Source organism: Myotis nattereri (assembly GCF_964212035.1).
Source record: "Myotis nattereri genome assembly, chromosome: 13".
NCBI lineage: Eukaryota > Metazoa > Chordata > Mammalia > Chiroptera > Vespertilionidae > Myotis > Myotis nattereri.
Genome location: NC_138088.1, coordinates 31,203,584 through 31,217,285, shown reverse-complemented (window position 1 = coordinate 31,217,285; position 13,702 = coordinate 31,203,584). Strand labels below are relative to the sequence as shown.

Here is a 13,702-nt window from a genome sequence, read left to right as displayed (position 1 = left end):
TTTAAAAATGCATTAACTTGATATATAGATTATTTCCCAACACTCATTCAGAAGTTACATTAACACTTCCTTAACCTACATCTATCATTTCCTTACCTATTCATTAATTAAACAAAAATTTATTTAAGTGCTATGCAAGGTGTTGAGTACACAATAGTAGTGAAAAAGGAAAGGAGTTAAGGAGAGAAACTGACAAAGTTAGTTAAAATTAGAAATTTTAAATGTGCCCATGAGGATGCTTTGGGGTAATAAAGAGCAAAACTCATCAAAGGAGTTATAGAATCCTTCGAAGTGGCATTTAAATTGAGATCCAGTGATGAAAAGCACCTGAGTAGGGAGTCCTCTAGTTAGAGTGGGAGCATTATTAAGGGATTGGTGAACAAATTAGTAGTTACAAAATAGTCACCGGGATGTAAAGTCCAGCACAGAGAATATAGTCATATTGTAAAAACTACATATGGTGTCAAGTGTTTACTTGAAACATTGGCAGGACTCACTTTGTAAAGAAGAAGACTTGACTTTGGGTGGTAGGCACACAATGCAATATACAGATGAGGTACCATAGAATTATATACTACAACCTATAAATCTTATTAACCAATGTCACCCTAATGAATTTAATTTAATAAAAAGTATACGACTGTCTATCCACTATGTTGTACACCTGAAACAAAAATGAAATAATACTGAATGTAAATTTCAATTGAAAAAGAAAGAAAAAGTTAAAAAGAGAAAGGTGAATAGTAAGTAATGAAATTGGAGAGTAACCAGGAGATTGGTTATGCAGGTTTCTGACTATGGACTTTATTCTTATATTACTGGAAAATCATTGAAGGGATCAAGCAGGAGAATTATTGATTTTCTTTCAAACTTTAAATAATCCTGTGGCTGCTGAATGGAGAAGGAGGAGAGAGGGAATGTAAATGAAGCCCAAAGAAGGGCATTACACTGATCCAAGTAAAAGCTGACAGTGGCTCTCACTAGGATAGTGGCATTGGGAAGAACACCAAGTACATTTATACAATAGCATATGAAGAAAAAAATGAGACATATGGACTGCTATTTGTAATACTTTAAACAAGAAAATAAAATTAAAAATAAATAAATAAAAGTATATGAGGAAAATTGGTAAGACTTTCTAACAGATTGTGAGGTGGAAATAAGTAAGGATAGAAAGGATATCCCATGCTAAAACAAAAATGTGATCTCAAAGTCAATTACCTAGAGGTATGTAGCAGGAGGTAAGACACCCATATTTGAACTATTACCCAGATAGTCTTAACTGCATGCACCTCTATGGGTATACTTTCTTGGGTGGGTTTTCCAGAAAAAATGCGGAGCTGTTTTGACTCGTGTTTCAGAATAATCATTTGTAGCAGTGTGGTACTGAATATGCAGAAGTAATGTTGTCAATCAGTCTACTGTAGTAGCCTAATTTATAGCAGTGCAAGGCATGGTAAAGGAAATGACAGATACATTTTGAAATAGCAGTTTCAGAAACTGCACTATCATCTGGATGTATACAGATGAAGGAGGAAAATAAGAAACATGGTTCTGAGGTTGCTAGCCTAAAGCCTGTGTAGCCTAAGATTAATTGGGCCCTTCACAATACAGGTGCCTCAAAAGAAAACAGGACATGCACATTTGAGTCGGTGTGTGTGTGTCTTTATCTGTGTGTTTCTGTGTTAGAAGAAAGATAATGAATGGAGTAATTAATTTATCTTGGAATATATACAGTTTAAAGCACCTGTCAAAAATCCACATTGCCATGTCCAATAGATACTGTAATGTCAGCATGGCCCTCAGATCATCACAGGGCATTCAACTTTGGGAGATACAAGAGTACACAGAGGTGATGATTAAAAATTTGGGAACATATAAAATGAAGAGGAACCCCATATTGATTTTTGGAGAATGTTAATATTTAAAGAGTGATAACTGAATGAAGAACCAGCAACAAAGTCCTTCAGTCACCAGAAAGTTTTCCATAAAAGGGTAAAGTTGAGTTTTACATAGATTAGGGACTGGGAAATGCTTGTGTATTTGACTATTAGAGGTAGACTTAATTAGATCTATGATTTTATATGATTTTAATGGTATGATGTTAGTAAAGGAGAGATTATAGACCTATATATAAATATGTAATAAATTAATAAATAACAATAAATTAATACATTTTTATAAATTGATCAATCAGCCCAAGAGCCTGAAAACATCACAGTGGATTATCAGAGTGGAATAGCAGCAAGAAGTTTTATATGAGAGGAGTGCTTCAACCAGGGCCTGGGAAGATTTAAGGATGTTTATAGGCCAAAGGGGAAAGAATCAACAGACAGAAGCTTATTGTAGTGGGGAAAAAAAGGAAATAAATGGAATAATTAGTAGAGTATGGGGTGAATGTGAGGGGAAGATGTGTAAAGCAATAAATAGGAGTCTGAAGCATGAGAGAAGAAAATAAAAATTGAAGAGTAAAAGAATGGAAAGGGGTAAGGTGATAATCAGCTTAATCTAGGACTCCATCTTATTTCTAATTATGTTTTTACTAGAGGCCCAGTGCATGAAATTTGTGCGGGGGGTGCAGGGGGTGGTTCCTTAGCCCGGCCTGCACCCTCTTGCAATCTGGGACCCCTCGGACATTCCTCTCACAACCCAGGACCACTGGCTCCTAACCGTTCTCCTGACTGCCTTTCTGAATGCCCCTAACCACTCTGCCTGCCTGCCTGATTGCCCCTAACCACTCGCCAGCCTGCCTGATCGCCCTTAACCACTTGCCTGTCTGCCTGATCGCCCCTAACCACCTCTGCCTTGGCCCCCGCACCAGGGACCTGGGCTTCCCTCCCTCTCGCCAGCCACAGGCACCCGGGACTGCGACTGTGGGCAGCTTCCCTGCCTCTGGCCTGGGGTGGCTTCTCCAGGGCCAGGCTCCAGCTTTATCTGGAAGGATGAAGGACATCCGGAAGATGTCCAGTCGATCTGGTCTAATTAGCATATTACCCTTTTATAAGTATAGATAGAGACTAGAGGCCCAATGCACAAAATTCGTTCACTGGAGGGGGGTCCCTCAGCCCGGCCCGCACCCTCTCTCAGTCTGGGCCCCCTTGGGGGATGTCCGCCTGCTGGTTTACATCCGATCCCCCCAGCCTAAGTCAGGGGATCAGGCCTAAGCCAGCAGTCAGACATACCTCTCACAGTCTAGGGCTCTTGCAGTCTGGGACCCCTTGCTCCTTACCACCTGCCTGCAGCAGAGGCGGGAGAGGTTCCTACCACTGCCACTGCGCTTGCCAGCTGTGAGCCTGGCCTCTGGCTGAGTGGGGCTCCCCCTGTGGGAGCACACTGATCACCAGGGGGCAGCTTCTGCGTTGAGCGTCTGCCCCCTGGTGGTCAGTGTGCATCATAGGGACAGGTTGGTCCACCTGGCATTCCTCAGTTCAGTTGATTTGCATATTAGGGTTTTATTTATATAGAATGAGAATCAGGTCTAAATTAAGAACATGACAATAATTGGCATTTCTTTATCTGTGCAAACTATAATTTTGTTTCCTATGAAAGAGTGCCTTAGTAAAGAGAAATGTATTTCTTTGAGTCAATCAATGACTAGAAATACTGTAGTCCCCCTCTATCTGTGATGGATATGTTATAAGAACCTCAGCGGATGCCTGAAACCTCAGAGAATATGAAACTCTAATCAACTTCAACTCTACTGGAAATGTGGCAGCAGCTTCTTCATCTTCAGACGCAGCCTCCCAGTCAGTTTTATATTTTTTCAGTCCAAAGTCATTCTATGTAACCATCACTTACTGGCAGGAAATGTATCATTTCTTGCTGAAGTCCTTGGATAGGCTCAAGGCTTTCTGGCACAGCATGTTGCCATTAATCGAAAAAATGTTTTCTTTTCATGTCTACCAGCCACAATTTTATGCTTTTTTTCATCCTCACTGAGTACTTATCATACACTGTGTCCATAACTTTTGAAGTTTGAGGTGTGTCAATAAAACTAGTGAGAATTTCTTTTTCTTTCTTCACAATTTCACAGCTAGAAGATTCATTCCTATCTAGGCTTTAGCAATCTGTCTGCAATTTTTTTTTCAACCCTTACTAAGTCAAGAACTTTCACCTTTTCTGGAAAAGCAGCACTGTACAGCATCGCATTGGCATATTCAAATTACCCTTTTTTTTTAGTGAAGTTATTGCGTTACTTTGGTTAATATGCCCATGAACATAACTACTTGACATATATCCTCAAATTATATGGGTAGTTACCTGTATGACACTATCCCCAGGGCTCATGTCTGTATAAACGTAGACATTATAGGATATTTCAGGGAATGTTGGAGTGTTATCATTTGCATCCATCACCCGAATATTGACAACAACTGGCTGGCTTTCTTGCACACCATCAAAGGCCGTCATCTTTGGGGGTAGAAAAATACAATTAATAGAGATGTCAGGCAAACATAAGCAGTTCAGAATTCATTCTTATATTTTAAGTTTTCTATATGTAATTTACACATTTAAAAGGGTGCTAATGTTTTGTCAATAAAAGAAATAAAGCTATAATAGTATATATAATTAGAATGTTTTAATGTGCTCAGAAGCAATTATAGAAGATTCTGTTTTAATTTCAATGTATTCAATGCCAAACACCTTTTAAATAAGCCGATATGTAAAATGTTGTAGAGTCTTGAAGTGGGCCAATAACATTGCTGATTCTTAGGAGTTAACTACTATTTAATTTTTATAAAACTGACCAGAAAATTTTCTCCAGTTTTACATATTTTGTATATAATTCAATAGTTGCTTTTAAAGCCAAAATTCTGACTATAAGTCAAGAAGTAAGTGCCCTAGATTTGCAGAATCTCTTCACAAAATGACAATTTTTGAAGGACGCACTGACATTAGTTAATAGTAATATCTTAATTACAGTATTAACACTTTAAGAAGATTTGATAAAAAAAAATAGTGCTGTAACACTATGCTCCTAATTCTGAATGACTTCTGAAATCCACTCTCTATCAAAGTTTTAACTGTCAGTTTGGGTTTTCTGGAAGCTTTGGTTTAAGGTCTTCTGCTGTGCAGACTTCTCCAGAAAGAACGCTAAAAGTCCTAAAACCAGTACTTTTCTATCAGATCATTTACCTCTGACATCTTAACTAAATCTAGTTCAGAAATTTGGATTCACGGCTTCAATAAGCTTTCCTTTTCTTCATTAACCTAACCCACGATTTCTCCATCTCCGTAGTACTGTTATTTTGAATCAGATAATTCTTTGTGGGAGGTTGGAGACGCTGCCATGTGTCTTGTAAGATCATGATAAGATGTGCAGCATGCTTTCTTACCCACCAGATGCCAACAGCACCCACTCACAATAGTAGCCGCCAGAAATGTCTCCAGGCATGTCTAAATGTTCCCGGAAGGAAGGGAGGCAATGGGATGGGAAGGGAGGTGCAAGGATTATCTCCAGTTGAGATCCACTGACTAGCCTAACCCTATGACAAAATTAAAAACGCAAGAGCAAAAAAATAACAGTAGTAAAAAAAGTTTAGGAAATAATTCCTTACATTGTGGATTCTGGTTTATAGGATCTCACTTGAAGTCAATCCTGAGGGTATGATGAAGGAAATGCCCATATTTTTGTCTTCATCTCGAAAATTAAAAATGTTTGGAAAGAATGGTCATATAAGCTAAATAAACGTATAAACAGAAAGAAGAAATGTCCATTTGAAGTATGATAGTCCCTATGGCATTACTTAAAATCATTATAGATTTTTCTCTCAGATAACTGATCTTTCAGCTTTAAACAGACATCATGTCCTGCTACATATGTATCTACACAAAAGTCTCTTTACCGAGAAGGTGTAAGTGTCCTGTTCCTCCCTGTCCACTGGCTGCAGTAAGGTGAGGAAGCGGGTGATTCCAGTTGGTGTGATGGTGAACACGGATGTGTAGTCATTCAGGAAAAGGTGAAGCTCTGGGTCTTTCGTCTTTGGGGGGGAAAAAGGCTGTTATTTAAATTGTTGACTAATTGATACAGCTATGAATTCGTTACCTGAAATACAATTTTTCAAATGTATTACAAAATAAGCATAACCATCTTGAGGATTTATTTCTAAAGAAAAAAAAAAAGATTTCACTAAATATTTACTCATCATTAAGCTAAAAAGTCCAAAGACAATGGTTAATTTTATGGAAAACAAAGTAATAAAATAAATACTAGTAAAATTAATGTGAATAAAAAGGAAAATTGAAAAAGAAGGATAACGTAGAAAACAATCCAATTAAATATAGTCTTATTGTTTATTTAATGTAAATATTTTTCAGAACTTCACTGGGCTCAAAAAAGAAGAAATGCAAAAAAAAAAAAAGAAAATGGAGCAGTTTTAGCTGTACATATGCACATATGATATGTAATCTGCACATATGCATATTATACTGTTCCTAAACATGCTTATTTTAATTAACTTATTTCAGATTATTAGATTGAAAATATATGAATTCACTGCATGTGTCTTATAAAAGAGTCTAGGAAAAAATAACTACATAAAGACGAAGTGATTGCAAAAGTTCAAAAGGGAGATTATTAACTAAGAATTGGAAGCCCTTCACAATCCTTCACAATTTGACTGCCATCCCTGAAATGGAAGGCTTTAAGGTCTGCTGTGCAGAGCGAGAACAGAGAGGTGAAGTAGGAGGTTTGGACTGGTGTCTGCATAGTGGGATAGGAGGGCAGGTGGGCAAGTAAAAGGGGAATACTGTGAGGTGGGATTATCAGGAAGGCTATAAAAACAGCAAGAAGGTATGCAGGAAGGTAAGGTGTTTTCATAGATTATGGCATCTTTTAAAATATTATGCATAGTATAATGTGAAATCTAATTTAATATCATAGATTGCTTTTCTAAATCTGGTATCAAGGCCTGAGGGCACAGTAGAGAGCTTAGAATCATTAAACACATGCTAATTCGAGAAAAATAGAACTCACGTTTAAGAAAATTCTATGTAAAAATGAGAAGTTGAAATGCACAATGCACATTAAAAAGTGTGCATAATTTAATCCACAATATATTTTATATATCTTACATTTCATTGTGTATTTATTTCAAATAACTTTGAAATGAATGGTTTTATTTGAAACTGACACAAATTGTATAATCATAATATTTCATAACAAGCTGTTACTTAGATATATCATGGTAGCTTCTCTGTTCATGATTTTGATATAAGGTCAGTGTGCTACATTTATTCTAGAATAAAATAAATTAATACTACAGAAAATTTCCATTGGTCTAGTTATAAAATAATAAGTTGTTAACAGATGTAAAAGGTCAAGAAGATTTACACTGATCCTTTCAAATAGGCACTTCTTTTTTTTTATTTCAATGTCATGACTCAAATAGCACAGCATGGGTAGAAAATGGGGTATTTTAATTAATCAAATATGTCAGTTAATAAAAAGTTAATTTATTTAGAAAATGAAATTACAAATTATTTCCACATAAACATATTTGAATTACATTTTGAGGATTCTTTTTTTATACTTTAATCAATCATAAAATTCAATTATATTTTAAAAATCAAAACTATTAGCATGCAGTTTCAATTAATAAAAACTAAATAAGTATGAGTGCCATTCTTTAGTGTTTATTCTTGATTTTATGTAATTACAAGGTTTTCAAATTAACAGTTTTTTTTTTGTTTTTGTTTTTTTCTATTGTCTGCATGTTGCAACAACTGTGCCAATGAACACAGTTAGGACAGCCTCCTTTACTCACCTGTACACTATTCACCCAAGCTGAGCAAGTATTACTATGTGACATGCTTACCAAATATTCACTCCTTTCCCTTTATTCAGATCCTTCAGTCACTCTCTACTTTTGTTAGATAATTTTGTTAGATATTAATTTAAATACTCACCTTATGTTTTAAGCATTTTTTAATGTCAGATATTATGATAAGGCAATACTGCAATGAATGTTGAGTTGTGAAGCAGCGCATATGTACAAGGCTAGTGTAATATGGTGTGTCAAAATAAGACCACTCATTGTACTGATTTTATGAAAGCCACAGAGTTTCTTTGTCAAATACTTGCCATTTGAAGATGAAATAAACACCAGGACTCCATAAACAGACTCTCTCATAATTGATAACCAGAAACATTAAAGACTTTTGATAATTTAATTATCTCCATTTCTTGGATCCTTTTATAATAACTAGCTAGAGACTAAAATAGCACTTCCCAGAACTGCAGCTTACTTGTTTTATGTAGAGAAGTATTGTACAAGGTATATTTAATACAAAATAATCTATTCTGCATAGTTCATCTCTGATTAAAATATAGCTTTTGATATTTATGAATATTTAAAATAGTAATTTTTTTGTATCTAATAGGTATTGCATACATAGATGTCATTGGTGAATATCTGTGCATTTCTTTAAGTACAAAATTTAAGGCAGATTGGGAAATGTTCAGCCAATTATCACTCAAATTTAATATTTTAGATATATTTCTAAAGATAATGCTAGTTTAATTTATGGCATGTTATGTGTATAAATAGACACTCATAAGCAGATAATGCTTTGGCTTAAAATCCTCATGGGGACAGTAAATTTTATGCAGTCCTGTGTCTATTAATTTATTTAAAGTAAATATTAGTTTTCTAAATCAATATTTGCACAGAAGGCTGATTAATAAATGTTCTTTTTTCCCCCTAACATAAGGTAATACTATTTTACTCTAAAGTATACATTTAATATACACTAAAACTATGACATATTACTTCAATGGTTTGAGTATTATTTTCTGGAGGGTGAAAAAGCTTATATTCTCTCACAGCACAAAAATATAAATGAAAAAGTAAACATATCTACATTGCAAATATAAACAAAGATATGACTGTAAAAATTTTTAAATTTAGTCATATAGAGTAGAAGTATGTTTAAATATGGAAAGACCATTGCATTTGAAATCAATGGGCACCAAAATATATCACATACACACACAAGATAATATGCATTCTCATATATATGCACATGCAACACAGAAACATATATATGTACACATATATACGTGCATACTTATGTACACACATAAGTTAAAAACCATAATACAAAAATGACAAAAAATTTTATCTCATCTGCCAATTCGAATCAGTTGATAGTAATTTTCTGAGGTTTCTTGTTGAAAAGGGTTTGACCCCAACCTTGCAAGCTTTGAGAAAGGAGGCAGTGATGAATTATCAAGGTTTGTCATGGACTAAAAGATCATTTAATAATTAAATAATCTTTAAGTCACTTGCAACTTGGATTCTACACAATTTCATAGTACTAAAACTATAATATAATGTAAATATACTTAGTTTAAATCTATATGCATATATATTTAAAGTAGTTATAGAAATTTTTGTAGGTGATAACAAGTAATTGCCTACTTGTTTAATTGAACAGGAAAAGAACAAGAAATCGAACCACAGCAATTAACCAAAGAACAAACACAAAATCAACACCTAGTACCTACAGGAACTCCACCAGGTGGAACCTATGTGCAAATTAAATATGAAATAAAAAACGTAAATATAAATAACCACAAACGGAGATAAGGCATACAGGTATACACTAATAAAACAAACAAGCAAACACAAAAATAAAATAAAAATAAATAAAACACCTTTTCTAGTTAGTACATTTAAAGTAACAACTTTTTCCAAGGAATAGTCATTCCTTAATATTCTGAAAAAGAAACATAACATACATGATAGTATAGTAATATTTATAAAACATATATTTTTGATGCTGTATTGTATTAGATTCCAAAGATACCTTTATTTTGAAATAACACAATATGTAAGAATGTGAATTGACATGAAATTATAAGTGAATCTACAAGTGTAACCTCTTTTTATTACTATTCCCTGTTATCTTTTTATAACCAAGATTAAATAATCAACTTTCAAGGGTTCTGCCACTGGAAACTTGGTGGTCTCAGACATGACTTAAAAAATCTTGTGCATTACTGTTATACCTATATTCTAAACTATTTTAAAACTGTGAAGAGTACTTAAAATATTTAATTATGATTCTCATATCTGTATGTTTATATCTCTAATGTCTGCAGAAAAGAAACATTAGAAAAAACATTTTGTTTACTTTTTTTCAGTTTCACAGTGACCCTTTGGACTCAAAATATATTGTGAATAACACCACAATTCATCAATCTCTGTTACTATTTTTTAAAACCTTGTCTTAACTTTACACACATTTGAAGAAAGGAACTCCACTTAATTTTTGGACAAATAAATCCAAGTCTGACCTGTGCTTGGCATTTGTCTTTAGGCGTGGCTGCTCTGGAGCAACTCTGGAGAGCCAACTCCTGCTGTGAGGACTTCTATTTCCTGCCTGATGCTTATTCTCCATTCCACTGCTGACACCTCTATGAGGGGAACTGTCTCTGTCTATATCCTTAAACTGCTATCCCTATTTTGATTAATTTTACTAACTCTGACTCAAAATCAGCAAGATTTTACCATAGAGTAAAATTCTTGCCCATGAGTGAAAAAGGCCTTGAAGTTTTATGTTGTTAATTGAGATCTTTAACCTCATACTGACCATATTTTATTTTAAGATTTACAGACTGTTTGACCTGGAAAAAGAAATGATTCAGAAGGGCATAAACCCATCTTCAAACACATTAATGACCATTTTGTAGATTTATTCTGTGTGCTGACAAATGGAAGAGATAAGGAATAATGGATGAGTTACAAAAAGGCTGTTTTTAACTCTATATAAAGAGCTTTCTAAGAATTAGTTGCCCAACCAAGGGATGGGCCATATTGTGAAAGTTAATTCTATATAACTAGAAATTTTGATGTATATGTTAGATATACTCATTCTATACGCTTATTTAAATTATAAATATAAAGAAACTATATAGGATATTTAAAAAAATCTTTGTCACTTTGGGATTAGATATATTTGCTTACTTTCTGGGCACCTAATGACAAGTATTCACTGTAGGTAATTTTAGATAAAAGATGGGCTTAAATAATAAATAAGTGGCCAGACACACATTATTTAATTACTTGACTCTTTTACACAACATATTAATCATGCTTCTGTCCCTGTACATGGCAGCACATAAGGAAAAGTTACTCTCCAAGCCCAGCCCCTCCAGCCCCAAATGAAGGAACAGGTCAAGGAAGCAGTGGTTACCACCATGTACCTTTTGGATCACAGGTGATTGGATAAAATGGGGGCAATTGGTGGTCACAGTATTATACATCTATTGTGATAAAACCAGAAATCAGACCCAGGGCTGACTCACTCCAGAATACAAACGCCTAAGGACCACCCCTTGCTGTCCCACCCCTTGGAAACAGCTCAGGGGAGTTAAGAACTTGACTGGCATTAAATCCAGCAGTAGAATTCTAGGTGCTGTTTTCTAAAGGTTTTAGACCCAGGGGTTTCCCCCAGGAGAAAACAAATCTGAAAGTGTCCTCTTTTTTACTAAACTGATAAAAAAAGCTCCAGGTGATGAGATTTCAGGGACAATCAAGACCTGTCCTGTCCAATAGCGTGGCCACAGAACATTTTCATCATCACAGAAGTTCTACTGGACAACACAGCTGGAGAGGGATACAGTGCCGACCAGGACTTTTTGAGTTGTAAGTGACAAATCAAATGCCCAGCATGTCTTAAAAAAAAAAAGATACACTGGAAAATGTTGTCGTAGTCACAGAATCAAAGGAATATCTTTAGGATTAGTATAGCTTTGGGGAAATCATAACCTAAAAGCACAACAAAACAGAAAAACACAGAAACCCAATAGAATTCTGTCTGTCAGGCTTCATTCTTTCTCAGCGATAACAGATTTTCTCTGTGATGTCAGCAAGCATGGCCCCAATGGCTTCAGGTTCATTCGCACTTCTTTAATGCTAAAGTCTTCCAGATTCTCTTTCTTTTTTTCTTTTTCTTTTTCTTTTTTTTTTTTTTGCAGTATTTCATTTCTTGGGAGGACTCTGACTGGCGTGGTATAGATTTTCTGCCCACCATTCAAAGCAATTACTCTGGCTAAAAAGGCAAAATACTATGATCTACCCAGTCAGGACCATTCCCCATTTATGTGGCTAGTATCAGTGCCAGAAAAACAGAGGGCAATGATGAGTGGAGTGGAGTTAGCATCACAGTTACTGACAGAAGTGTAAGCAAGTCAGCTGCCTCAAATGCTTTTTTTTTTTTTTTTTTTTGTAATAACGTACTACCAGAAAAGTCCCCCAAATCCCATCCCAGGACTGCCAGCATGATTTTTTTTTGTACTTATTACATAATGCCATAATTTTTCCCTATTAACAATTATGTAAACTGTTTTAACCCATATGAATAAACAAATGTGTCCTGATCATTTAACAAACTACTGAAGAAACATTCATTTTCTTCCTTATACTGAATATCTGTAAACTGAGAAAAAACAGCAGCTGAATTAAACATACCTGTTAAATCTTATCTTTGATATAGACTTAAATGACAATAATAAGACTCTCATTTATATTTTTTCTCTATTCTATAGCTCATGTAACCAGGTTTTTATAACATTCCTTATTGACATAAGTATAACAAGAGACATGTTAACAAAATGAGAAAATTTTACATTTAACTTACATCTTCTATGTCCTTGTCTAGAACCACAATTCTTAGAGGGGTGGTCAAATTTACACTGTCGGAAATAGTTGATCCCACTGGGGCAGATTCTAGGATGTAGCCTTGATAACTGGGCATCGTGAAATACGGGCTCTGATTGTTCTCATCCAGTATTTCAATATGTAGACTGGCAAAGGCAGGGAGAGGGTGACCATTGTCCTGTTCAGCCTAGAAAAGAATAAAAACAGGTTTAAAAATTCTAAGTGATGGGATCTTTCTGAGTGTCACTTTTGCAGTGGTTCTCAACCTTCTGGCCCTTTAAATATAGTTCTTCATGTTGTGACCCAACCATAAAACTATTTTCGTTGCTACTTCATAATTGTAATGTTGCTACTGTTATGAATCGTAATGTAAGTATCTGATATGCAGGATGGTCTTAGGCGACCCCTGTGAAAGGGTCCTTTGACCACCAAAGGGATCGCGACCCACAGGTTGAGAACCGCTGAATGGGGAATCGCTTTTGAACTGGTATCATTACAGAAAGAAAAAATGCTTTGAAAGTAAGAAGGACTTAGAAAACCAATGAGGAAATGGTTTCATCAATTTTTTGGTTTTTTGTCATCGAAATCAGTGTATTCTTTTAAAAAATAATAATAATAATTGCAATAAATTATTGCAGCTGTCACTACATAGTGTTAGGAGATAACTGCTTACATGCACTTAGACATAAAATTGAGAAGTGAAGATGTTTCAGTAAATTGCTGATGAAATATTTAAATAAAAGACAAAAAAAGATTCATTAGTCAAAGTATGATACTTATTTTTATCTCTTCCATGTCTTCTCATTCCACACTAATGATTAAGTCCCCAAATAATTCATAATTCTATATAAAATTAATATATTTAGGCCTTATTTGAGCTCTCATAAGGAACAGAGATAATTTCAATAAAATATTTTAATACTTGTAGAATTTCAAATATATTTAGCTAGCAATGTTATTCAAGTAAAATTAATATTTATGTATTAGAAATATGTTTTCTTGTATTTTTTCTGTTTAGTTTTTTAAATGATGACAAT

At 34.7% G+C, this 13,702-nt stretch overlaps 1 protein-coding gene across 1 annotated transcript in view; it reads right to left on the bottom strand.

The window, feature by feature from the left end:
- Positions 1–13,702, bottom strand: part of PCDH15 (protocadherin related 15) — a 1,196,276-nt gene that overhangs the window by 253,139 nt on the left and 929,435 nt on the right. Inside the window, exons 15-17 of the mRNA XM_081104785.1 lie at positions 12,646–12,852; positions 5,847–5,981; positions 4,261–4,410 (exon numbers count right to left, since the gene is read on the bottom strand). Coding sequence (XP_080960911.1) covers positions 4,261–4,410; positions 5,847–5,981; positions 12,646–12,852 — 492 coding nt within the window. The remainder of the gene's footprint in view (positions 1–4,260; positions 4,411–5,846; positions 5,982–12,645; positions 12,853–13,702) is intronic.